A 27,347-nucleotide genomic window follows, 5' to 3' on the forward strand; every position below is an offset into this window, starting at 1 on the left:
ATCCCCATCCCCTGTACTCCTATTCAGTCCCATCATCCCCTATACTCCTACACCATCCTGTCATCCCCTGTACTCCTATACAGTCCCATCATCCCCATCCCCAGTACTCCTTTACTGTCCCATCATCCCCAGTACTCCTATACAGTCCCATCATCCCCAGTACTCCTATACAGTCCCATCATCCCCAGTACTCCTATACAGTCCCATCATCCCCATCCTCTGTACTCCTATACAGTCCCGTCATTCACATCCCCTGTACTCTTACATAGGTCCCATCATTCCCTGTACTCCTACACAGTCCTGTCATCCCCTGTACTCCTATACAGTCCCATCATCCCCATCCCCAGTACTCCTATACAGTCTCATCATCCCCATCCCCTGTACTCCTATACCGTCATGTTATCCCCACCCCTGTACTCTTATACAGTCCCATCCTCCCCATCCCCTGTACAGTCCCATCATCCCCATCCCCTGTACAGTCCCATCATCCCCATCCCCTGTACTCCTACACAGTCCTGTCATCCCCTGTACTCCTATACAGTCCCATCATCCCCAGTACTCCTATACAGTCCCATCATCCCCATCCCCTTTACTCCTATACAGTCCCGTCATTCACATCCCTTGTACTCTTACTTAGGTCCCATCATCCCCTGTACTCCTACATAGTCCTGTCATCCCCTGTACTCCTATTCAGTCCCGTCATCCCCATCCCCTCTGCTCCTATATAATCCCATCTTCCCCTATACTCCTATACAATCTCATCATCCCCTATACTCCTATACAGTCCTGTTATCCCCACCCCTGTACTCTTATACAGTCCCATCATCCCCTGTACAGTCCCATCATCCCCATCCCCTGTACTCCTATACAGTCCCATCATCCCCTGTACTCCTATACAGTCCCATCATCCCCTATACTCCTACACAGTCCTGTCATCCCCTGTACTCCTATACAGTGCCATCATCCCCAGTACTCCTTTACAGTCCCATCATCCCCAGTACTCCTATACAGTTCCATCATCCCCATCCCCAGTACTCCTATACAGTTCCATCATCCCCATCCCCAGTACTCCTATACAGTCCCATCATCCCCATCCCCTGTACTCCTATACAGTCCCGTCATTCACATCCCTTGTACTCTTACTTAGGTCCCATCATCCTCTGTACTCCTACACAGTCCTGTCATCCCCTGTACTCCTATACAGTCCCATCCCCAGTACCCCTATACAGTTCCATCATCCCTTGTACTCCTATTCAGTCCCGTCATCCCCATCCCCTCTGCTCCTATACAATCCCATCTTCCCCCATCCCCTGTACTCCTATACAATCCCATCATCCCCATCCCCTGTACTCCTATACAGTCCTGTTATCCCCACCCCTGTACTCTTTTATACAGTCCCATCATCCCTATCCCCAGTACTCCTTTACAGTCCCACCATCCCCAGTACTCCTATATAGTCCCATCATCCCCATCCCCTGTACTCCTATACAGTCCCATCATCCCCATCCCCTGTACAGTCTCATCATCCCCTGTACTCTTATACAGTCCCATCATCCCCTATACTCCTACACAGTCATGTCATCCCCTGTACTCCTATACAGTCCCATCATCCCCATCCCCTGTACTCCTATACAGTCCCGTCATCCCCTGTATGCCTATACAGTCCCACCATCCCCAACCCTCAGTACTCCTATACAGTCCCCTCATCCCCATCCCCAGTACTCCTATATAGTCCCATCATCCCCATCCCCTGTACTCCTATACAGTCTTGTCATCCCCATCCCCTGTACTCCTATTCAGTCCCATCATCCCCATCCACTGTTCTCCTATACAGTCCCATCATCCCCTGTACTCCTATACAGTCCCATCATCCCCTGTACTCCTATACAGTCCCATCATCCTCTGTTCTCCTATACAGTCCCATCATCCCCTGTACTCCTATACAGTCCCATCATCCCCATCCCCTGTTCTCCTATACAGTCCCATCATCCCCTGTACTCCTATACAGTCCCATCATCCCCAGTACTCCTATACAGTCCCATCATCCTCTGAACTCCTATACAGTCCCATCATCCCCTGTACTCCTATACAGTCCCATCATCCCCTGTACTCCTATACAGTCCCATCATCCCCTGTACTCCTATACAGTCCCATCATCCCCTGTACTCCTATACAGTCCCATCATCCCCTGTACTCCTATACAATCTCATCATCCCCTGTACTCCTTTACAGTCCCATCATCCCCTGTACTCCTATACAGTCCCATCATCCCCTGTACTCCTATACAATCTCATCACCCCCATCCCCTGTACTCCTATACAATCCCATCTTCCCCATTCCCTGTACTCCTATACAATCCCATCATCCCCATCCCCTGTACTCCTATTCAGTCCCATCATCCCCTGTACTCCTATTCAGTTCCGTCATCCCCATCCCCTGTACTCTTATACAGTCCCGTCATCCCCATCCCCTGTACAGTTCCATCATCCCCATCCCCTGTACTCTTATACAGTCCCGTCATCCCCTGTACTCCTATACAGTCCCATAATCCCCATCACCTGTACTCCTATACAGTCCCATAATCCCCATCCCCTGTACTCCTATACAATCCCATCATGCCCTATACAGTCCCATTATCCCATGTACTGCTATACGATCCCATCATCCCTATCCCCTGTACTCATACAATCCCATCATCCCCATTGCCTGTACTCCTATACAGTCCCGTTATCCCCATCCCCTGTACTCCTAGCAGTGTGAAACCAGCATATGTACATGGAAGGCTCCATGACTTCAATTACATAGAACAATGTGAATAGCCAATAAAATTATGAAATCACAATATTAGCTCTAATTGTTTTACAGTAAATGCAGGCAATGCTGACAAAAGGCAGTGTTGTATTTTACTTTAACCGCTTGCCGACCAGCCTCCGTCATTATACTGTGGCAGGTCGGCACAATCCAGCGAGCCGTTGCAGCTATACATCGGCTCCTTTAAGCGGGATAGCAGGCCCGCATGTGCCCCCTGCACTGTGGGGGTGCCGATGCTCGTGGCCAATGGTTGTGATGACCGCCAGCCACGAGTGATCGCGGGCATGAGAGGCAGAACAGGGATGTGTGCGTGTGTATGTGTGTGTGTAAACACACAAATCCCTGTTCTGTGAGGAGAGAGAAATTGTGAGTTCCTAATAGCTAGGAACCACAATCTGTCATCCCCTCTAGTCAGTATCCTCCCCCTACAGTTAGAACACACAGTCAGGGAACACAGTTAACCCCTTGAGCAAAAAGTCCAAAATATTGTGTTTTTTTTTTCAAAATTGTCGCTCTTTTTTTGTTTATAGCGAAAAAAAAAAAAAAAACGCAGAGATGATCAAAAACCAAAAGAAAGCTCTATTAGTGGGAAAAAAAGGACGTCAATTTTGTTCGGTTGTTGGGTACAGCATCGCACGACCGCGCAATTGTCAGTGCCGTATTGCAAAAAGTGCTCTGGTCAGGAAGGGGGTAAATCCATCTGGGGCTGAAGTGGTTTAAAATGTATTATTTGCATTATAATTTTAGCAGGAAAGTAGAATATAATACACTGTACAGAGCACTATCACTGACTTGTACACTCACTAATGCCTGCTGCTTTCCTGATTGTGTTTTCAGATCATTTTGTCTGCAACAGGGAGGAGGGAGGGGGGAGGAGAGCTCTGTGTGTTGTGTGAAGTCTTGGGAACAAGCAGAGAGCCCAGGGCTGATGTCAATCACACAGATGACAGGAAAGGGGGTGGATCCAGACTTCCCATTGTTGGTATGATGCTTCCAGAAAGTCTGTAGACCCACCCACAGATAATTAACTCTATTTTAACAGAAACAGTGAACTTCTCAGAGGGCAGGAAAGATTTGTAGATACTAGCAGCTCATAAGGATTATGATTAAGCAAAAAAAAAAGGAAACCCATACTTCTCTTTTAACTTATTGTAGCTTACATTGCATTATGATTTTAAACATCAGATGCATCAGGTGTAAGGTGAATTTTTCCCATTTAATCTGAATTTGGTTATGATGGGGTTTATTGCACACATAGATGAAGCTGCGACATATCTGAAAGGTGTTTTCACTTAGCTGACCGCACCGACACCATACGAGGAGACTCTGGGATCAATAGTGCAATTGAGTAGTAGTGATTTATACATATTAACATATGTGCCCTGATGCTAATTAAAGCTGGGAACAGCACCGATTGGCTAATCAGTAAGGAGGAAGGTATTTGAGCTTGTTTGCGTTGCCTTTTGCCACCCCCTGTGATGAAACATGTGGGGCATGGCTACACAGCAACTGTATGCTGAATCTGGGATGGCGATCTGATGTGCAGCAAACCAAGGAGTGGTGAGAATGCAGCGCAGAGTCCCCTGCTTGTACCATGTAACAAAAAGCTGATTGTAACTTGAATTGATGTACGTTCAATATTTATTTTACATAAATTTGTTATCCTAAGTGATTTTACAGTATTGGAGGCGCCCATCTTTATTTTATTCCCTATATGTGGAGTTTATAGCCAGTCAACTGAACGGAGTGTGGCTTTTGCAAGAGACTCTTCAATACACTTTGAGCTTATTTTGCCAAACACGACAGTGAATGGCAACAGCATTTGGTGAGCGCTTTTCTTAAAGCGGTAGTAAACCCGCTGACTTTTTTTTTTTTTTTCCCTACACCTGTAAGGGAAAAGGCATAATGAGCTAGTATGCACCGCATACTAGCTCATTATGAGATACTTACCTTAGAACAAGGCCCCAGCATCTCACCCTGTCCACACCGAGGGAGCTGACATTTCCCCTCGGCGTGCCTTCCGGGCATTGCGGCTCCGGCGCTGTGAGTGGCCGGAGCCGCGATGTCGTCACTCCCGTGCATGCGCGTGGGAGACTTTTTTCCGGCAAAGTCCGGCGGCTGCCGGGCTTTCAGCCAAGAATCCCCTGTGCGCATGCGCCACTGCAGTCAGCGGCTCATTGAGAGGGGAATATCTCCTAAATCGTACAGGTTTAGGAGATATTTTTTTTACCTACAGGTAAGCCTTATTATAGGCTTACCTGTAGGTAAAAGTTTTAAAAAAACCGCTTTAAGGGGGGTGATTCCCTGTTCATCACTGGTGGAGTTTTTCGGTGTGTAATATTCACATATATTTTTTTGCACTTTTCAAAAAAGGACTGTTTTTTATACATGTGTGCAATTGCAATATATTTTCACAATTTATTTATGGACATTCACATAATTTTGGACATTATTTAAATTTTGGTCTAATTATTTTTGAACGCTACTGTGGAGATGTTATATATATATATATATATATATATATATATATATATAATGTTTTATTATTATTTTAAGTAGCAGCACATATTTCACTTTTTTTTTGGTGTCAGCGCAGTGTGCATTGAATTTACAATAGGTTTATATGTTTCCTTATATTTCTGCTGTCTGTCTGCAATTATACATAAATATTCCATTGTGCGGCCCTTTGGACATGTTTGGGGCTGCCTTTTGTATGTACTGGTTTGACCACCATTGAATTAGGCAATCTATACTCTCATATTGTTAGCTTGTTATCTGTATTATTCTAATGGGACTGTTTGATGCACTAGTACTGGCTGACTAACAATGTTAGCCTGGTCTTAGTGCTGCTGCACAGGGGATAGTGGGAAGCCAAACTGAAGACTCAAATAAGTATTTACACCATATGTAATAAATAGTTTTCTGTTATTTAAAAAAATAAACTGCATAAAATGGTATATTATTTTTGTATGAGGTTCGGCTTCAGATTATGCAGTTTAATGGCCATTTCTTTGTTTTTATGTGTTGCCACTGTTTGTGTTTTTCTTGTATGTCTACAGTGTAAGTCATAATGTTGAAAACAATATTTTTGCTTATTAATAAGGCATTTGCAGAAGAAATTCATGAATGGGCCAGAAAAGACCTGTGGGGTTACTGCAGCTCTGAAGATCTCAGTGTTGATGATCTGCGCAAGATACGATATAAAGGCATTCGCCCAGCCCTGGGTTACCCCAGCCAACCAGATCACACAGAAAAGCTTACCATGTGGAACCTGGCAAACGTAGAGGAGGCAACAGGTAAAGTATATGTAAAACATAAAATGGTTTTTCCAATCTTACCACAACTATGAGTTTGTGTGATAACCAGCTTTTGAGTACCTGCGGTAAGACAGGTTAAGAGAGATCATTTCATTTGCGTTGACACAGTAAGTGCTCCTGCCTTTCAGTCACCAGACACTTCTTAACCACTTGCCGACCATAGGCCGTCATATGACGCTTGCAGTGGTTATACCAGGATGATGCCCGCAGCTACAGGCATTGTCCCAGTATCAGCATTTTCAGCTGGCGGTTCCCTGCAAGCCAGAAGTTATTTGAGTGGAACAGCCACTCGATCACTTCTGCGGACAGTGGAAGGAGGTCTCCTCCCACCACTGCCTTTTCCTGGCTTTGCTATTCGTTTAAAAATAAATAAAAATCAGTGCATCGCTAAACATGGAAAATATGAAAAATTCATATAATGCAATAAACACAATATTGATGAAAATTGTGACTATATAGTGCAGAGAAAATTGTTAAATTGATAATAGTGATATACATATAAAGTGACTCAAATAATAAAAAAAGGTCTGTAATCTTAAACAAGAGACTATCACGCATGCCCACAAGATATGTGAACTGAGAATTGTGCAGTCCAGAAAAAAATGGTGCAGAGGTCAATTTATGCATATAGGATAGATGGTCAAAATGATGATCTGAAAAATGATGAATGTCCCAAAGACACCGTAAGGGGTCACCACTGTGGAAAGATCCACCACCATTAGAATATATGGGGGCTTACCGTAACATGTGGACCCAATTGGCTTATACCTAGTGGTTTTAAACAGGCAGTGGTGTTAAACACCTGGTATAGAGTTGCCACTCCACAGCAACATCAAAAGCAGCTATGCAGGACCATCAAAATCAGATTTGGGGATGGATAAATCCTCTCAACATCACTCCATTAACACATGAATCCAGGAAGGAGAAGTTGAAAACTCCACATAGTGTAAAACCGTATATCAAGCTTATTTTAAAATAATGTAGAACACTCATATTTCAGCAGATATAAAAGCGCATATCAAATATGATTCCTTATGGACATCAAGACAGGACGCAATGGCATAAACCGGACTAGGACCCAGATTGCAGAGCACTGCTGCTGGCGGCAATGGTTGCACAGCACAGAAAGAGCGGAACTGACGACGTTCCTCCCTCTCTGTGACCCTGAAAACTGGACAAGGATTTTGTCACTTCTGGTTCTGCCTCTCTTTTTACCTGACCATTAGCGGCCGGCCAGGAAAACAGCCAATCAGACTGATCTGTGTCTAATCCGATGCATTGGAGGCCGAAGGAGCAAATTTGGGTCTAAATAGACCCCAGATCTCACCATAAATAGGACCTGTCACAGCCTATGGAGTCATGCTGTGGTCAGTCCATATAGGTTTCCTGAATCTCCCAACATGTTTTGGAATTGCTACTGTAAATTCCCTCTTCAGCCCATGCTGTCACAAAGGATGTTGTTCATCACTTGTGGTAGCAATAATGTTAATACAAAAAAAGGTGTAAAAAAAAATTTCAAGCGCCCCTGTGCAAATGTGAACATATACGTAAGACCTGCACACATATGTAAATGATGATCGCATCACACATGAGGTATCATCGCGAACATCAGAGCAAGAGCAATAATTCTAGTACCAGATCTCTTCTGTAACGCTAAACCAGTAGCCTGTAAAAAAAAATTAAAGCGTCGCCTATGGACAATTTTAAGTACCGTAGTTTGGCGTCATTCCATGGGCATACACAATTTTAAAGTGTGACATGTTAGATATCTATTTACTCAACGTAACATCATCTTTTACATTTTACCCAAAAATTGGGTACTATATTGTGTTTGTATGTGATAAAATTAATTAGTGTCGTTTTTCCCAAAACATAAAATTGACACAAAAAATTAAAAAATCCATAATTTTATTCTATAGGGCCTCTGCTAAAATGTGTGTGTGTGTGTGTATATATATATTTCTAGATTGTAAGTTTTAACGAGCAGGGCCCTCTGATCCCTCCTGTATTGAATTGTATTGTAATTGTACTGTATTCCCCGATGTTGTAAAGCACTGCGCAAACTGTTGGAGCTATGTAAATCCTGTATAATTTATATATATATATATATATATATATATATATATATATATATATATATATATATATAGTGTGTGTGTGTATATATATATATATATATATATATATATATATATACATACAATGTTTGGGGATTTCAAGTAATTTTCTAGCAAAAAAATTAGATTTTTACATGTATGTGAGGTGTGTCAGAATTGGCTCGGGTTAGCAAGTGATTAAATTATATTGCTATGGCAGGACAAAAGTGTGCCTGCTCAAGAACAGGAAATGTTGGGGATATTACAATCTAAAATGTAACATTGTACAGTACTGTGAAAACTTGAAGCTAAAGCCTCATACACACTAGTAGTTTATTTTTCATTCAACCCAGCAGGGCTGAATGAAAAAAAACTGCCAGCTCAGGAGGAGCTTCTGTACAAATTATCCAACGTTAGTACAGCGATCTCCCTTGCTGTTCTATTGTGTTCTGAGTGGGGACGATCGGCAGACCATTTTCGGTCATGACCCTTCAACAGAAGCCAGCCGCTCGGCCTCCTTTACACACTGGCCGAATGCAGCCCGACATTCAGACCGCTGGTACTAGGCTTAATGTAACAGTCTGATTATGGTATTCGTGTAATCGTCCTAGAAATTCAGAAAGTGCATCTTCATGTTCATCCCATGTATTGTGAGGTTCAGCTTCAAGTGGAGATCTTGCAGAGAGGTAATCCTCATGGCAAGTAGATTTAAGAGCTTCCTGCACGTGTTTATTGGTCAGCATGACGGCAAAAGAGGATTCCTTCGCAGGGGTAAAAACCAGAGTCCAAAACGAAAGTCCAGCAAAAAAAATATTAAGCCTCCTGGCTATTAAATAGACCACACTGATTCTGCTTCAGACCAGCAGACATGTTACCTCACAGCCTGTTTGCATTTTTTTTACAGAGAAAACCCATTAACACATGGAAAAGATCAATTATACCCCAGGTGGGGGAACAAGGTGTGGTCAGTAATTAACCCTCTGCAGCCTGCTTTAAACCCTCCACTGCCACCTACTGTATATACCTCATGAACTGCAAAATCCTATCCAGCAGATATACTCCATCCACAACTGACAGGGGCTGTTTGTCACAGTATGTTAAGCAGGGAGGTGAATACTTTAAAACCAGCATTTATTTGTTAACAGAGCTGCATCATTTGTGTCTCAGGTGTAGATATTTAGCAACAAGGGATAGAGAAGAAACATTAAAGCTAGGTTCACACTAGTGCAGCTGCGATTTGATCAGATTTTTAGTGTGATTATGTAGTGAGTCTTGGTTGCATTTTTGATGCATTTTTGATACTGCTGCATTTTTTGGGAAAAAAACTGGATGCTACCACTCGCCACATGCACACAAATAACCACTTGCCGACCGTGTCACGCAGATATACTGCGGCACAATGGCTCTCCTGGGCAAAATCCTGTACGGGTAATCCTACCTGTTTTCGCCCACCAGAGGGCGTGCGCACGTGGCCGGGGGCGTGCACGCTGCATGGCGGGGGATACGATGCGTGTGGCCGGCGGGCACGATCGCGTGCATGAGCACCAGCACGGGGTAAACACACAAATCCCTGTGCTGTCAGAGGAGAGGAGCCATATCTATTCTTCCTACGAAGTAGGAAAAGCGATATGGCTCCTCTCCTAGTCACTCACATCCCCACACAGAACATGCTGAGGGAACGCACATTTAACTCATTGATCGCCCCCTAGTGTTAACCCCTTCCCTGCCAGTGACATTTACACAGTAATCAGTGCATTTTTGTAGCACTGATCACTGTATAAGTGCCAATGGTCCCAAAAAAGTGTCAAAAGTCTCTGATCTGTCCGTCGCAATGTCACAGTACTGCTAAAAATCGCAGATCACCGCCATTACTAGTAAAAAAAAAAAAAATGCCATAAATCTTCCCCGTAACAAATAAACTAACATATAAACCAGTACACATATATAAACATGTTTGTGTTAAATAAATAATAAAGTCCTCAAAACACCATTCTGTATCAGTCAGTTCAATAATACTTCCACTTCCAATTTCTTCCACCACACCAATAGTAATTAATCCCAATGAAATTAGTACACTCACCAGACAGTGTTGCTTGTCATTTTTCAGACAAGCAATATGCACTTCATGCAAGAAATCTCCACATACACCACCTGAATGAACTTTGTTCAACCTTTTATTCCACTGCACAACTCCAAAGCAAGTATTATTCTCCAGGAACAACATGAAAGGAAAAAACGCTTCACATAGTGCAGTAAAACGCAATTAAAAGATTTGAATAGAGTATACCTTACCAGGAACTTTCTTGTCACAGACACATCTGTAATTCCCACATAGCTTGTTCTCCAGTACACAAGATCAGCGCTTCATACAGATAGCTAATGGGCTCTTGTCACCCTATTCAGCCACCCGTGCGCCTATACATCAGTACAGTCATTATACAGAGTCACAGCTCAGTGTAATTGGAGTGATAAATTGGAGGTAGTTATGGTACTGGAAGTATAGGCGCACGGGTATGAAGCGCTTATGTACTGAAGATCGAGCTATGTGGGATTTACAGATGTGTCTGTGACAAGAAAGTTATCTTTATTGGTTACTTTTTGATTTTTGCACTTGGGGTTTATAGTGGTGGAAGTGGAATAACACATTAATATTTTTTTTATTTTCTAGTACATTTAATATTTAGCACATTTATTTTTATTTTTTCAACCCATTTTTATTGGGTAAATTTAGCACGGAGTAGGGGTTGTTGTGTTTTTTTAGATACAGTTGCGATATGTACAGTTAAACAAACACATGTCAAAATTGCAAAATTGTGTTCAGGGGTTAGGAGTTGTTATCCTTGTCATAAAGGGGTATTTAAGTGGACTCTCCCTCCTGATTGGCTGAGACACAGCAGCGGCACCATTGGCTCCCGCTGCTGTCAGTCAAAGTCAGTTAGCCAATCAGGAAAGAGAGGGGGTGGGGCCTAACCACAGCTCCGTGTCTGAATGAACACAGGGAGCTGCAGCCTCGGGTGCCACCAAAGCAAGCTGCTTGCTGTGGGGGCACTCAACAGGAGGGAGGGGCCAGGAGCAAAGAAGAGGCACCCGGGAAAAAGAGGATCTGGGCTGCTCTGTGCAAAACCACTGCAACAGAGCAGGTAAGTATAACATGTTTGTTATTTTTATTAAAAAAAAAAAAAAACAAGACTTTACAATCACTTTAAGGAGCCTTAATAGCATGTACATACATTTTATTGCATTTCCATTGAAGTCAATGGAACTAAAATGTGCCATGCTGTACTGCATTGTTGTGAACGGGCACCAAGTAGAATAATGTGATTGATGATGTAAATGAGCATTGTCATGCGATTTTGTGCGACTGAAGTTGCATCTGAAATTGCACTAGTGTGAACCAGGCCTAAATGATTATTTGTAAAGAGAGAAATTGGCTTTACCCAAATGTGGGTGATAGTTGTAAATAATTTGAAAAAAATTGACATTTTGAGGAGAAGTAATGTAGTTAAAAGGGTTAGGCAAAATTTAAACAGTTTAATGTGTTTTTAAAGCTTTAACCACTTCAGCCCCGGAAGGATTTACCCCTTCCTGACCAGAGCACTTTTTTGCGATACGGCACTGCATTGCTTTAACTGACAATTGCGCGGTCGTGCGACGTTGCACCCAAACAAAATTGATGTCTTTTTTTCCCACAAATAGAGCTTTCTTTTGGTGGTATTTGATAACATCGGCGGTTTAAATTTTGTGCGCTATAAACAAAAACAAGAGAGACCATTTTGAAAAAAAGGAATATTTTTTACTTTTTGCTATAATAAATATCCCCCAAAAATATATTAAAAAAGTTTTTCTCAGTTTAGGCCGATATGTATTCTACATATTTTTGGTAAAAAAAATATTGCAATAAGCGTATATTGATTGGTTTGCGCAAAAGTTATAGCGTCTACAAAATAGGGGATAGATTTATAGCATTTTTATTATTATTTTTTTTTTATTAGTAATGGTGGTCTGCAATTTTTATTGTGACGGCGACAATATGGCAGACACATCGGACACTTTTTGAGAATGTCTTTTTTTTTTTCTCTGGGTGCAGGTTAGGCTCCCATTATGTTTGACGCCTCTAGTGATGCAGCCTCATCCTGGGTGGGATGGCAGCTGTTTTCTGGGGTTATGTCCTTACTGGGGTGACCTTTCCTGCTTCCCTGATACACTTCTACAATTAACGTATGCACCTTTTAATTAAACATTATATTCCTTCCTATAGGGGGTCCTGTCCTTTAGTTGGGTTTATCCTGGTAGCGGTTACTACAACATGGGTGTTCCTTATTTGAACCAGGAATAGCCAGACTACAACGTGTAAGTTTGTCTCTTTCTATGGCATTTTCTGTGATGTGTGTCCCACCTTATGTACGGATGCCGGTCCCCTTTGTGTGAGGAGCACTTGGGGACCCAGTCTTTTTTTTCCCCTTGAGGGGTGAGCTGTGGTAACCCCGTTGCTGTCTTTGGTGATAAGTGTCCCTGATGAAGATTATATTGTATGCACATTCTCAAAACGCGTTGGACTTTTCTACTACGCACCTTCTAGGCTACCCTATTGGATGGTTCATGCCCATGTAGCAGAATTTCACCACCTCTGTTTACAATTGTATAATAATTTCCATGCATGCACCTGTGCTTTTCTTGTGGTTTGTTTCTACAAGAATTCTGTTTTTATGTTCTGTATTTTGTAACAATACATTTTTGTATATTTTTTATATATAAATTCTTACATTATTTTCTTTTTTTTCAATTAACTTTAAAATCCCATTTTTGGGGTTCGGTACTTTTCCAGCTCTCTGCTAATCTACCTCCCACGACACAATTTTCAGACTGGTTTTATCTTGGTTGACGGAGAACTTGTCAGAAGTTATCATGCTGATAACAGAAGAATGGAGCAGCAGAAAGACGTGGGACTTAGTGCTTTGGAGAGAGTTAAGAAAACACTACAGATTTGTGCTTAGATCAAGTTTCATGAATCAGGTTTACATCCACTTTAAGTTCTTTAAGGCCTAGTTCACACTGGTATGACAAACGCTCCAACATTGGGAGCTCATGTTGCATGACGTGTGAAAATAAATGTTTCCCTATGGGAGCCGTCTTAACTGGTCCGACACAAGTCGGTCCGACTTTGAAAATGCTCCCTGCACTGCTTTGGTCTGACTTTGATCCTACTTCAGCTCATTGAATATCACTAAAGTCGGATCAAAGTCAGATCGCCATCTTGACTGATCTGACTTTGGCATGCGACTTGTGCTCTGAAGATCTTGAAGGGGAACTCCATGCACAATATAAAAAAAAACGGCATGGCCCCCCCAAAATCCATACCAGACCCTTATCTGAGCACACAGCCTGGCAGGTCAGGAAACGGGGTGGGGATGAGCGAGCGTCCCCCTCCCTGAACAGTACCAGGTCGCATGCCCTCAATGTTGATGAGGATAAGGGCTTCTTCCCATCAACCCTGTCCGTTGGTTGTCGGGGTCTGTGGGCGTATCGGAATCTGGAAGCACCCTTTACCAAGGGGGCCCCCAGATCCCGGCCCCCCACCCTATGTGAATGCGTATGGGGTACTTTCTACCCCTACCCATTCACTTGAAAAAAAGTGTCAAGAATAAAACATGGTACACAGGTTTTTAAAGTAATTTATTAAGGCAGCTCCGTTGTCTCATCCGATCTCTTCTTCCCTCTCCAGGTCTTCTCCGCTTTCCTCTGATGTCTTTTAGCCCTCTCCGGTTGTTCTCCCCTCTCAGGGTCTTCTCCGCTTAAGTCTTCTAGCCCTCTCCGTTTTTTTCTCCCTCTGTCTGCTGTCTTCTCTGCTGTCTGGGTCTTCTCTGCTATCTTCTCGCTCTTTTTGCTGGGTCTTCTCCGCTGTGTTCTTCCTCTGTTCTAGACTAACGCTAGAGCAACCATTTTATTACACATAGGACAATTTTTGGATATATGTACTCATTTTTGTAGTTTTTGTTTGCACGGATAACCATCACATATTTTTAAACCATTTTTTATCTGAATTTTATATTTTTTCACCAGTGTTTCACTTTTTGTACGATCACAATTTAAATCTTACATACACACATTTGTATAACACAATTTGGACTGTTTACTATTTACTGTTTTTTCAGGGTGCTTTTAATACACTTTTCATCTGCAATCATTTTTATTTTTATTATGAATAGTCCTTATGTCTACTAGTGTTTCCAGTCACACGTATGGTAATTTTCATCATTTTTTATATATATATATTTTTTGGGGTGATTTGAATATCTGATATTTAATGTTTATGTGATTACACGCAATTGATTTTTCAACTTATTTTCACTATATATATAATTTTTCACCCAGATCTGTTACACACACATTCCTTTGTAGTGAGATAAGGTATCATGATTTGAATAGTGAACAGCGCCAATCCCCCTTTCATAGTTTATAGCACTTGGACTTCACCTAGGTGTTTTCCTTTTTTTGGGGGGGGGCTGCAGTTCGTATTGGTGTCTGTCCTAAGCGCGGAATATTAGTATACATAGACAGTAATAAACCGATTGGTGTGCTATTACTTTGTGGAACGTTTCGCCGAATGGTTCACGAAATATTGTCGTTTTTGCGGCGAAATTGGTAAATTGGTCCCATAGGAATGAATGGGGAAATGTTCAAAACTAGAGTGGGAGGTGACAAAAGCTGACATTATGACCCCCCCTATGATCAGCCAAAACATTATGACCACCCCATGGATCAGCCAAAACATTATGACCGCCCCATGAAAAAAAAAAAATCATTTTTGAAAAAAAAAAAAATCATTTTTGAAAAAATAAAATTCATTTTTGAAAAAATAAAATTCATTTTTGAAAAAATAAAATTCATTTTTGAAAAAAAAAAATAAAATTCATTTAAAAAAAAAATCATTTAAAAAAAAAAAATTTGGAAAAAAAAAATCATTTTTGAAAAAGAAAAATCATTTTTGAAAAAAAAAATCATTTTTGAAAAAAAAATAAAATTCATTTTTGAAAAAAATGTTCAGCTCTTTCAGCTAATTATGGGACTTATTCAACTTTTTTACTACTATTGATACTTTTTAAAATAGTTACTCAAGCCACTCCACCCAGTTACTCCGCCCACTCCAGTTGTAGAGGCAAGAACACTTTTCACAATTTCCCCAGAAATTGTAGCTTTTCTAGTTAAGTGTTCTTGCATAGCAAGACCACTTATTGTTATCTCACATATATATTATTCTTATTATTATTATAGCCAAATTTACCACCCTAACTCCTCCCACAGTTTTTACACTACATAGACAAGTAATATACCGAAACGTGCGGATTGTTCCCGAATGGTGTGCTATTGCTTTGTGGAACGTTTCGCCGAATGGTTGACGAAATATCGTAGTTTTTGCGGCGAAATTGGTCCCATAGGAATGAATGGGGAAACTAGAGTGGGAGATGGCAAAAGCTGGAAAATCAGAACATGATTTCTAAACTGCCGCCACTCCCTCATTTTCAAGCCCACCTACACAAATCTTATATCAAAACGTTCAGCTATCCCTGCTGCCACTAAACATGTCCACGGCTAAGCCATAGTCCTGATAGTTTTCACAATATGACCATTTGTTTGCAACTCACGCCGTCCATTGACATTCATTGAAACTACACTCTAGCCCCTTCAAATTTGAAGGGCAATTTCTAAACTGCGACCGTGCCTTCAATTTTAATATTTCAGAGACATACTATACATCAAAATCTAGGTCTGGGTCTTGTGATTCTCACAATATAAAGATCTTCACTGTAGGATGTATAGTTTTTAAAATACGGCCATTTGTTTAGAGGTCATTTCAGGAAATTTTAGCCATTAATCAGTATGTACGGTGTTTGTTTTGTTGCCATGGTTACCAAAGCTTCTGTTATAAACAGGGGGGGAGGTGGCTGGAGCATCTCAGCTCTGATTACAGAGCCCGGGGGAGGGGACAGACACACCATGTACTGATTTATAATAGAGGAATATGATGGGGCAGTTTTGATGGGGTAATTCTGATGGGGCAGTTTTGATGAAGTAGTATTTGGGAAGCATAAACAGGGCATGAGCGTTGCTAGGAAACAGTGGTTGTAAATACAAGATGCTGAGACACCCCAAATGCATGTGACTTCATCTGCTAGACTTGATAATGCTTGTAGACTCCTCCCACAGTTTTTACACTACAGAGACAAGTAATATACCGAAACGAGCGGATTGTTCCCGATTGGTGTGTTATTACTTTGTGGAATGTTTCGCCGAATGGTCCACGAAATGACGTTTTTGCGGCGAAATTGGTCCCATAGGAATGAATGGCGAAATGTTCAAAACTAGAGTGGGAGGTGACAAAAGCTGACAACCCCGTGATCAGCCAAAACATTATAACCACCCAATGATCAGCCAAAACATTATGACCGCCCCATGTAAAAAAAAAATATTTTTGAAAAAAAAAAATAATAATAATTTTTGAAAAAAAAAAAAATAATTTTTGAAAAAAATAAAAATAAAATCATTTTTGAAAAAAAAAATATTTTTGAAAAAAAATTATTTTTGAAAAAAAAATCATTTTTGAAAAAAAAAATCTTTTTTGAAAAAAAAATAAAATTCATTTTTGAAAAAAATGTTCAGCTCTTTCAGCTAATTATGGGACTTATTCAACTTTTTTACTACTATTGATACTTTTTAAAATAGTTACTCAAGCCACTCCACCCAGTTACTCCGCCCACTCCAGTTGTAGAGGCAAGAACACTTTTCACAATTTCCCCAGAAATTGTAGCTTTTCTAGTTAAGTGTTCTTGCATAGCAAGACCACTTATTGTTATCTCACATATATATTATTCTTATTAAGTGTTCTTGCATAGCAAGACCACTTATTGTTATCTCACATATATATTATTAAGTGTTCTTGCATAGCAAGACCACTTACTGTTATCTCACATATATATTATTCTTATTATTATAGCCAAATTTACCACCCTAACTCCTCCCACAGTTTTTACACCACATAGACAAGTAATATACCGAAACGTGCGGATTGTTCCCGAATGGTGTGCTATTACTTTGTGGAACGTTTCGCCAAATGGTTCACGAAATATCGTCGTTTTTGCGGCGAAATTGGTCCCATAGGAATGAATGGGGAAACTAGAGTGGGAGATGACAAAAGCTGGAAAATCAGAACATGATTTCTAAACTGCCGCCACTCCCTCATTTTCAAGCCCACCTACACAAATCTTATATCAAAACGTTCAGCTATCCCTGCTGCCACTAAACATGTCCACGGCTAAGCCATAGTCCTGATAGTTTTCACAATATGACCATTTGTTTGCAACTCACGCCGTCCATTGACATTCATTGAAACTACACTCTAGCCCCCTCCAAATTTGAAGGGCAATTTCTAAACTGCGACTGTGCCTTCATTTTTAATATTTCAGAGACATACTATACATCAAAATCTAGGTCTGGGTGTTGTGATTCTCACAATATAAAGATCTTCGCTGTAGGATGTATAGTTTTTAAAATACGGCCATTTGTTTAGAGGTCATTTCAGGAAATTTTAGCCATTAATCAGAGTGTACTGTTAGTGTTTGTTTTGTTGCCATGGTTACCAAAGCTTCTGTTATACACAGGGGGAAGGTGGCTGGAGCATTTCAGCTGATTACAGAGCCCGGGGGAGGGGACAGACACACCATGTACTGATTTATAATAGAGGAATATGATGGGGCAGTTTTGATGGGGTAATTCTGATGGGGCAGTTTTGATGAAGCAGTATTTGGGAAGCATAAACAGGGCATGAGCGTTGCTAGGAAACAGTGGTTGTAAACACAAGATGCTGAGACACTCCAAATGCATGTGACTTCATCTGCTAGACTTGATAATGCTTGTAGACTCCTCCCACAGTTTTCACACTACAGAGACAAATAATATACCGAAACGAGCGGATTGTTCCCGATTGGTGTGTTATTACTTTGTGGAATGTTTTGCCGAATGGTCCACGAAATGACGTTTTTGCGGCGAAATTGGTCCCATAGGAATGAATGGCGAAATGTTCAAAACTAGAGTGGGAAGTGACAAAAGCTGACAACCCCATGATCAGCCAAAACATTATGACCACCCCATGATCAGCCAAAACATTATGACCGCCCCATGTAAAAAAAAAAATATTTTTGAAAAAAAAAAAAAAATTTTGAAAAAAGTAAAAAAATAATTTTTGAAAAAAAAAAAATCATTTTTGAAAAAAAAAAAAAAAAATCATTTTTGAAAAAAAAAAATTATTTTTGAAAAAAAAAAATATTTTTGAAAAAAAATTTCTTTTAAAAAAAAAATTATTTTTGAAAAAAAAATATATTTGAAAAAAAAAAATATTTTTGAAAAAAAAAATTATTTTTGAAAAAAAAATTACTTTAAAAAAAATAATAATTTCGAAAAAAAAAATTATTTTTGAAATAAAAAAATTCATTTTTGAAAAAAAAAATTACCTTTGAAAAAAAAAATTACTTTTGAAAAAAAAAAATCATTTTTGAAGAAAAAAATTACTTTTGAAAAAAATGTTCAGCTCTTTCAGCGAATGATGGAACTTTTTTACTACTATTTATACTTTTTAAAATATTAAGCTTTTTAACACTTTTCACAGTTACTCAAGCCACTCCACCCCACCCAGTTACTCCGCCCACTCCAGTTGTAGAGGCAAGAACACTTTCACAATTTCCCCAGAAATTGTACCTTTTCTAGTTAAGTGTTCTTGCATAGCAAGACCACTTACTGTTATCTCACATATATATTATTCTTATTATTATAGCCAAATTTACCACCCTAACTCCTCCCACAGTTTTTACACTACATAGACAAGTAATATACCGAAACGTGCGGATTGTTCCCGAATGGTGTGCTATTACTTTGTGGAACGTTTCGCCGAATGGTTCACGAAATATCGTCGTTTTTGCGGCAAAATTGGTCCCATAGGAATGAATGGGGAAACTAGAGTGGGAGATGACAAAAGCTGGAAAATCAGAACATGATTTCTAAACTGCCGCCACTCCCTCATTTTCAAGCCCACCTACACAAATCTTATATCAAAACGTTCAGCTATCCCTGCTGCCACTAATCATGTCCACGGCTAAGCCATAGTCCTGATAGTTTTCACAATATGACCATTTGTTTGCAACTCACGCCGTCCATTGACATTCATTGAAACTACACTCTAGCCCCCTCCAAATTTGAAGGGCAATTTATAAACTGCGACTGTGCCTTCATTTTTAATATTTCAGAGACATACTATACATCAAAATCTAGGTCTGGGTCTTGTGATTCTCACAATATAAAGATCTTCGCTGTAGAATGTATAGTTTTTAAAATACGGCCATTTGTTTAGAGGTCATTTCAGGAAATTTTAGCCATTAATCAGAGTGTACTGTTAGTGTTTGTTTTGTTGCCATGGTTACCAAAGCTTCTGTTATACACAGGGGGGAAGGTGGCTGGAGCATCTCAGCTGATTACAGAGCCCGGGGGAGGGAACAGACACACCATGTACTGATTTATAATAGAGGAATATGATGGGGCAGTTTTGATGGGGTAATTCTGATGGGGCAGTTTTGATGAAGCAGTATTTGGGAAGCATAAACAGGGCATGAGCGTTGCTAGGAAACAGTGGTTGTAAACACAAGATGCTGAGACACTCCAAATGCATGTGACTTCATCTGCTAGACTTGATAATGCTTGTAGACTCCTCCCACAGTTTTCACACTACAGAGACAAATAATATACCGAAACGAGCGGATTGTTCCCGATTGGTGTGTTATTACTTTGTGGAATGTTTTGCCAAATGGTCCACGAAATGACGTTTTTGCGGCGAAATTGGTCCCATAGGAATGAATGGCGAAATGTTCAAAACTAGAGTGGGAAGTGACAAAAGCTGACAACCCCATGATCAGCCAAAACATTATGACCACCCCATGATCAGCCAAAACATTATGACCGCCCCATGTAAAAAAAAAAAATATTTTTGAAAAAAAAAAATAATTTTTGAAAAAAGTAAAAAAATAATTTTTGAAAAAAAAAATCATTTTTGAAAGAAAAAAAATATTTTTGAAAAAAAAAAAATTATTTTTGAAAAAAAAAAATATTTTTGAAAAAAAAATTACTTTTAAAAAAAAAATTATTTTTTGAAAAAAAAATATATTTGAAAAAAAAAATATTTTTGAAAAAAAAATTATTTTTGAAAAAAAAATTACTTTAAAAAAAATAATAATTTCGAAAAAAAATTATTTTTCAAATAAAAAAATTCATTTTTGAAAAAAAAATTACCTTTGAAAAAAAAAATTACTTTTGAAAAAAAAAATCATTTTTGAAGAAAAAAAAATCATTTTTGATTAAAAAAAATTCATTTTTGAAAAAAAAAATTACTTTTGAAAAAAATGTTCAGCTCTTTCAGCGAATGATGGAACTTTTTTACTACTATTTATACTTTTTAAAATATTAAGCTTTTTAACACTTTTCACAGTTACTCAAGCCACTCCACCCAGTTACTCCGCCCACTCCAGTTGTAGAGGCAAGAACACTTTTCACAATTTCCCCAGAAATTGTACCTTTTCTAGTTCTTATTATTATTATAGCCAGATTTACCACCCTAACTCCTCCCACAGTTTTTACACTACATAGACAAGTAATATACCGAAACGTGCGGATTGTTCCCGAATGGTGTGCTATTACTTTGTGGAACGTTTCGCCGAATGGTTCACGAAATATCGTCGTTTTTGCGGCGAAATTGGTCCCATAGGAATGAATGGGGAAACTAGAGTGGGAGATGGCAAAAGCTGGAAGATCAGAACATGATTTCTAAACTGCCGCCACTCCCTCATTTTCAAGCCCACCTACACAAATCTTATATCAAAACGTTCAGCTATCCCTGCTGCCACTAAACATGTCCACGGCTAAGCCATAGTCCTGATAGTTTTCACAATATGACCATTTGTTTGCAACTCACGCCATCCATTGACATTCATTGAAACTACACTCTAGCCCCTTCAAATTTGAAGGGCAATTTCTAAACTGCGACTGTGCCTCCATTTTTAATATTTCAGAGACATACTATACATCAAAATCTAGGTCTGGATCTTGTGATTCTCACAATATAAAGATCTTCGCTGTAGGATGTATAGTTTTTAAAATACGGCCATTTGTTTAGAGGTCATTTCAGGAAATTTTAGCCATTAATCAGAGTGTACTGTTAGTGTTTGTTTTGTTGCCATGGTTACCAAAGCTTCTGTTATACACAGGGGGGGAGGTGGCTGGAGCATCTCAGCTCTGATTACAGAGCCCGGGGGAGGGGACAGACACACCATGTACTGATTTATAATAGAGGAATATGATGGGGCAGTTTTGATGGGGTAATTCTCATGGGGCAGTTTTGATGAAGCAGTATTTGGGAAGCATAAACAGGGCATGAGCGTTGCTAGGAAACAGTGGTTGTAAACGAAAGATGCTGAGACATCCCAAATGCATGTGACTTCATCTGCTAGACTTGATAATGCTTGTAGACTCCTCCCACAGTTTTTACACTACAGAGACAAGTAATATACCGAAACGAGCGGATTGTTCCCGATTGGTGTGTTATTACTTTGTGGAATATTTCGCCGAATGGTCCACGAAATATCGTAGTTTTTTGCGGCAATATTGGTCCCATAGGAATGAATTGCGAAATGTTCAATGTCATTTAATTGGTGTCCTATTACCTTGTGGAACTTTGTGAAAAGCTGAAAAATACCAGTGTGAATCCGGCCTCAATGTCATTTAATTGGTGTGCTATTACTCTGTGGAACGTTTCGCCGAATGGTTCACGAAATATCGTCGTTTTTGCGATGAAATTGGTCCCATAGGAATGAATGGTGAAATGTTCAAAACTAGAGCGGGAGGTGACAAAAGCTGACAACCCCATGATCAGCTGAAACATTATGACCGCCCCATGAAAAAAAAAAAAAATATTTTTGAAAAAAAAAAATATTTTTGAAAAAAAAAATATATATTTTTGAAAAAAAAATATATATTTTTGAAAAAAAAAAATATTTTTTGAAAAAAAAAAAATATTTTTGAGAAAAAAAATTACTTTTAAAAAAAAAATCATTTTTGAAAAAAAAAAATCATTTTTGAAGAAAAAAAAATCATTTTTGAATAAAAAAAATTCATTTTTGAAAAAAAAAATTACTTTTGAAAAAAATGTTCAGCTCTTTCAGCGAATGATGGAACTTTTTTACTACTATTTATACTTTTTAAAATATTAAGCTTTTTAACACTTTTCACAGTTACTCAAGCCACTCCACCCCACCCAGTTACTCCGCCCACTCCAGTTGTAGAGGCAAGAACACTTTCACAATTTCCCCAGAAATTGTAGTTTTTCTAGTTATTATTATTATTATTATAGCCAAATTTACCACCCTAACTCCTCCCACAGTTTTTACACTACATAGACAAGTAATATACCGAAACGTGCGGATTGTTCCGAATGGTGTGCTATTATTTTGTGGAACGTTTTGCCGAATGGTTCACGAAATATCGTCATTTTTGCGGCGAAATTGGTCCCATAGGAATGAATGGGGAAGCTAGAGTGGGAGGTGACAAAAACTGAAAAATCAGAACATGATTTCTAAACTGCCACCACTCCCTCATTTTCAAGCCCACCTACACAAATCTTATATCAAAACGTTCAGCTATCCCTGCTGCCACTAAACATGTCCACGGATAAGCCATAGTCCTGATAGTTTTCACAATATGACCATTTGTTTGCAACTCACGCCGTCCATTGACATTCATTGAAACTACACTCTAGCCCCTTCAAATTTGAAGGGCAATTTCTAAACTGCGACCGTGCCTCCATTTTTAATATTTCAGAGACATACTATATATCAAAATCTAGGTCTGGGTCTTGTGATTCTCACAATATAAAGATCTTTGCTGTAGGATTTATAGTTTTTGAGAAAAAGCTTTTTGTTTAGAGGTCATTTCAGGAAATTTTAGCCATTAATCAGAATGTACTGTGTTTGTTTTGTTGCCATGGTTACCAAAGCTTCTGTTATACACAGGGGGGGAGGTGGCTGGAGCATCTCAGCTCTGATTACAGAGCCCGGGGGAGGGGACAGACACACCATGTACTGATTTATAATAGAGGAATATGATAGGGCAATTCTGATGGGGCAGTTTTAATGGGGCAATTATGATGGGGCAGTTTTGATGGTGGCAATATGATGGGGCAGTTTTGATAGGAATTGTATTGTGTAGAAATTACATTGTGTTGTGTATTGAGCAGTGCGTGTGAAGCATAAACAGTACATGAGTGTTGCTAGGAAACAGTGGTTGTAAACACAAGATGCTGAAACCCCCCAAATGCATGTGGCCATACCTTCATCTGCGAGGCTTGATAATGCTGATAATTTACCACCCTAACTCCTCCCACAGTTTTTACACATTCGCCGAATGGTTCACGGAATATCGTCGTGTTTGCGGCGAAATTGGTCCCATAGGAATGAATGGCGAAATGTTCAAAACTAGAGTGGGAGGTGACAAAAGCTGACAACCCCATGATCATACCACCCTAACTCCTCCCACAGCTTTTAAACTACATAGACAGTAATATACCGAAGGTGTGGATTGTTCCCGATTGGTGTGCTATTACTTTGTGGAACATTTCGCCGAATGGTCCACAAAATATTGTAGTTTTTGCGGCGAAATTGGTCCCATAGGAATGAATGGCGAAATGTTCAATGTCATTGGTGTGCTATTACCTTGTGGAACTTTGTGAAAAGCTGAAAAATACCAGTGTGAATCCGGCCTCAATGTCATTTAATTGGTGCGCTATTACTTTGTGGAACGTTTCGCCAAATGGTTCACGAAATATCGTCGTTTTTGCGACGAAATTGGTCCCATAGGAATGAATGGCAAAATGTTCAAAACTAGAGTGGGAGGTGACAAAAGCTGACAACCCCATGATCAGCCAAAACATTATGACAACCCCATGATCAGAAAAAACATTATGACCGCCTAATAAAAAAAAATATATTTTTGAAAAAAAAAAAAAATCATTTTTGAAAAAAAAAAAAAAATCATTTTTGAAAAAAAAAAAAAAATCATTTTTGAAAAAAAAAAAAAAATCATTTTTGAAAAAAAAAAAAATCATTTTTGAAAAAAAAAATAAAATTCATTTTAAAAAAAAAAAATTTTTGAAAAAAAAATCATTTAAAAAAAAAAAAATTTTTTGAAAAAAAAAATCATTTTTGAAAATAAAATTCATTTTTGAAAAAAATGTTCACCTCTTTCAGCTAATTATGGGACTTCTTCAACTTTTTTACTACTATTGATACTTTTTAAAATAGTTACTCAAGCCACTCCACCCAGTTACTCCGCCCACTCCAGTTGTAGAGGCAAGAACACTTTTCACAATTTCCCCAGAAATTGTACCTTTTCTAGTTATTAAGTGTTCTTGCATAGCAAGACCACTTATTGTTATCTCACATATATATTTAAGTGTTCTTGCATAGCAAGACCACTTACTGTTATCTCACATATATATTATTCTTATTATTATAGCCAAATTTACCACCCTAACTCCTCCCACAGTTTTTACACTACATAGACAAGTAATATACCGAAACGAGCGGATTGTTCCCGATTGGTGTGTTATTACTTTGTGGAATGTTTTGCCAAATGGTCCACGAAATGACGTTTTTGCGGCGAAATTGGTCCCATAGGAATGAATGGCGAATGTTCAAAACTAGAGTGGGAAGTGACAAAAGCTGACAACCCCATGATCAGCCAAAACATTATGACCACCCCATGATCAGCCAAAACATTATGACCGCCCCATGTAAAAAAAAAATATTTTTGAAAAAAAAAAATAATTTTTGAAAAAAGTAAAAAAATAATTTTTGAAAAAAAAAAAATCATTTTTGAAAAAAAAAAATATTTTTGAAAAAAAAAAATTATTTTTGAAAAAAAAAAATTATTTTTTAAAAAAAAATAATAATTTTGGAAAAAAGTAAAAAAATAATTTTTGAAAAAAAAAAATCATTTTTGAAAAAAAAATTACTTTTAAAAAAAAAATTATTTTTGAAAAAAAAATATATTTGAAAAAAAAAATTATTTTTGAAATAAAAAAATTCATTTTTGAAAAAAAAAATTACCTTTGAAAAAAAAAATTACTTTTGAAAAAAAAAAATCATTTTTGAAGAAAAAAAAATCATTTTTGATTAAAAAAAATTCATTTGTGAAAAAAAAAATTACTTTTGAAAAAAATGTTCAGCTCTTTCAGCGAATGATGGAACTTTTTTACTACTATTTATACTTTTTAAAATATTAAGCTTTTTAACACTTTTCACAGTTACTCAAGCCACTCCACCCCACCCAGTTACTCCGCCCACTCCAGTTGTAGAGGCAAGAACACTTTCACAATTTCCCCAGAAATTGTACCTTTTCTAGTTAAGTGTTCTTGCATAGCAAGACCACTTACTGTTATCTCACATATATATTATTCTTATTATTATAGCCAAATTTACCACCCTAACTCCTCCCACAGTTTTTACACTACATAGACAAGTAATATACCGAAACGTGCGGATTGTTCCCGAATGGTGTGCTATTACTTTGTGGAACGTTTCGCCAAATGGTTCACGAACTATCGTCGTTTTTGCGGCGAAATTGGTCCCATAGGAATGAATGGGGAAACTAGAGTGGGAGATGACAAAGGCTGGAAAATCAGAACATGATTTCTAAACTGCCGCCACTCCCTCATTTTCAAGCCCACCTACACAAATCTTATATCAAAACGTTCAGCTATCCCTGCTGCCACTAAACATGTCCACGGCTAAGCCATAGTCCTGATAGTTTTCACAATATGACCATTTGTTTGTAACTCACGCCGTCCATTGACATTCATTGAAACTAAACTCTAGCCCCCTCCAAATTTGAAAGGCAATTTCTAAACTGCGACTGTGCCTTCAATTTTAATATTTCAGAGACATACTATACATCAAAATCTAGGTCTGGGTCTTGTGATTCTCACAATATAAAGATATTCGCTGTAGGATGTATAGTTTTTAAAATACGGCCATTTGTTTAGAGGTCATTTCAGGAAATTTTAGCCATTAATCAGAGTGTACTGTTAGTGTTTGTTTTGTTGCCATGGTTACCAAAGCTTCTGTTATACACAGGGGGGAAGGTGGCTGGAGCATCTCAGCTGATTACAGAGCCCGGGGGAGGGGACAGACACACCATGTACTGATTTATAATAGAGGAATATGATGGGGCAGTTTTGATGGGGTAATTCTGATGGGGCAGTTTTGATGGGGTAATTCTGATGGGGCAGTTTTGATGAAGCAGTATTTGGGAAGCATAAACAGGGCATGAGCGTTGCTAGGAAACAGTGGTTGTAAACACAAGATGCTGAGACACTCCAAATGCATGTGACTTCATCTGCTAGACTTGATAATGCTTGTAGACTCCTCCCACAGTTTTCACACTACAGAGACAAATAATATACCGAAACGAGCGGATTGTTCCCGATTGGTGTGTTATTACTTTGTGGAATGTTTTGCCGAATGGTCCACGAAATGACGTTTTTGCGGCGAAATTGGTCCCATAGGAATGAATGGCGAAATGTTCAAAACTAGAGTGGGAAGTGACAAAAGCTGACAACCCCATGATCAGCCAAAACATTATGACCACCCCATGATCAGCCAAAACATTATGACCGCCCCATGTAAAAAAAAAAATATTTTTGAAAAAAAAAAAAAATTTTTGAAAAAAGTAAAAAAATAATTTTTGAAAAAAGTAAAAAAATCATTTTTGAAAAAAAAAAAAATATTTTTGAAAAAAAAAAATATTTTTGAAAAAAAAAAAATTATTTTTGAAAAAAAAAAATATTTTTGAAAAAAAATTACTTTTAAAAAAAAATTATTTTTGAAAAAAAAATATATTTGAAAAAAAAAAATTATTTTTGAAAAAAAAATTACTTTAAAAATAATAATTTCGAAAAAAAAATTATTTTTGAAATAAAAAAATTCATTTTTGAAAAAAAAAATTACCTTTGAAAAAAAAAATCATTTTTGAAGAA

General features: G+C 38.6%; 1 protein-coding gene across 4 annotated transcripts in view; it reads left to right on the top strand.

Moving 5' to 3' along the window:
• Window positions 1-27,347, top strand: part of MTR (5-methyltetrahydrofolate-homocysteine methyltransferase) — a 1,497,716-nt gene that overhangs the window by 1,322,730 nt on the left and 147,639 nt on the right. For all 4 annotated transcript variants that reach the window (XM_073627630.1, XM_073627629.1, XM_073627631.1 and 1 more), the window contains one exon: window positions 5,915-6,107. In XM_073627630.1, the coding sequence (XP_073483731.1) occupies window positions 5,915-6,107 (193 nt within the window). The remainder of the gene's footprint in view (window positions 1-5,914; window positions 6,108-27,347) is intronic.

Source organism: Aquarana catesbeiana, linkage group LG04, assembly GCF_042186555.1.
Source record: "Aquarana catesbeiana isolate 2022-GZ linkage group LG04, ASM4218655v1, whole genome shotgun sequence".
In the NCBI taxonomy this organism is placed as follows: Eukaryota; Metazoa; Chordata; class Amphibia; order Anura; family Ranidae; genus Aquarana; species Aquarana catesbeiana.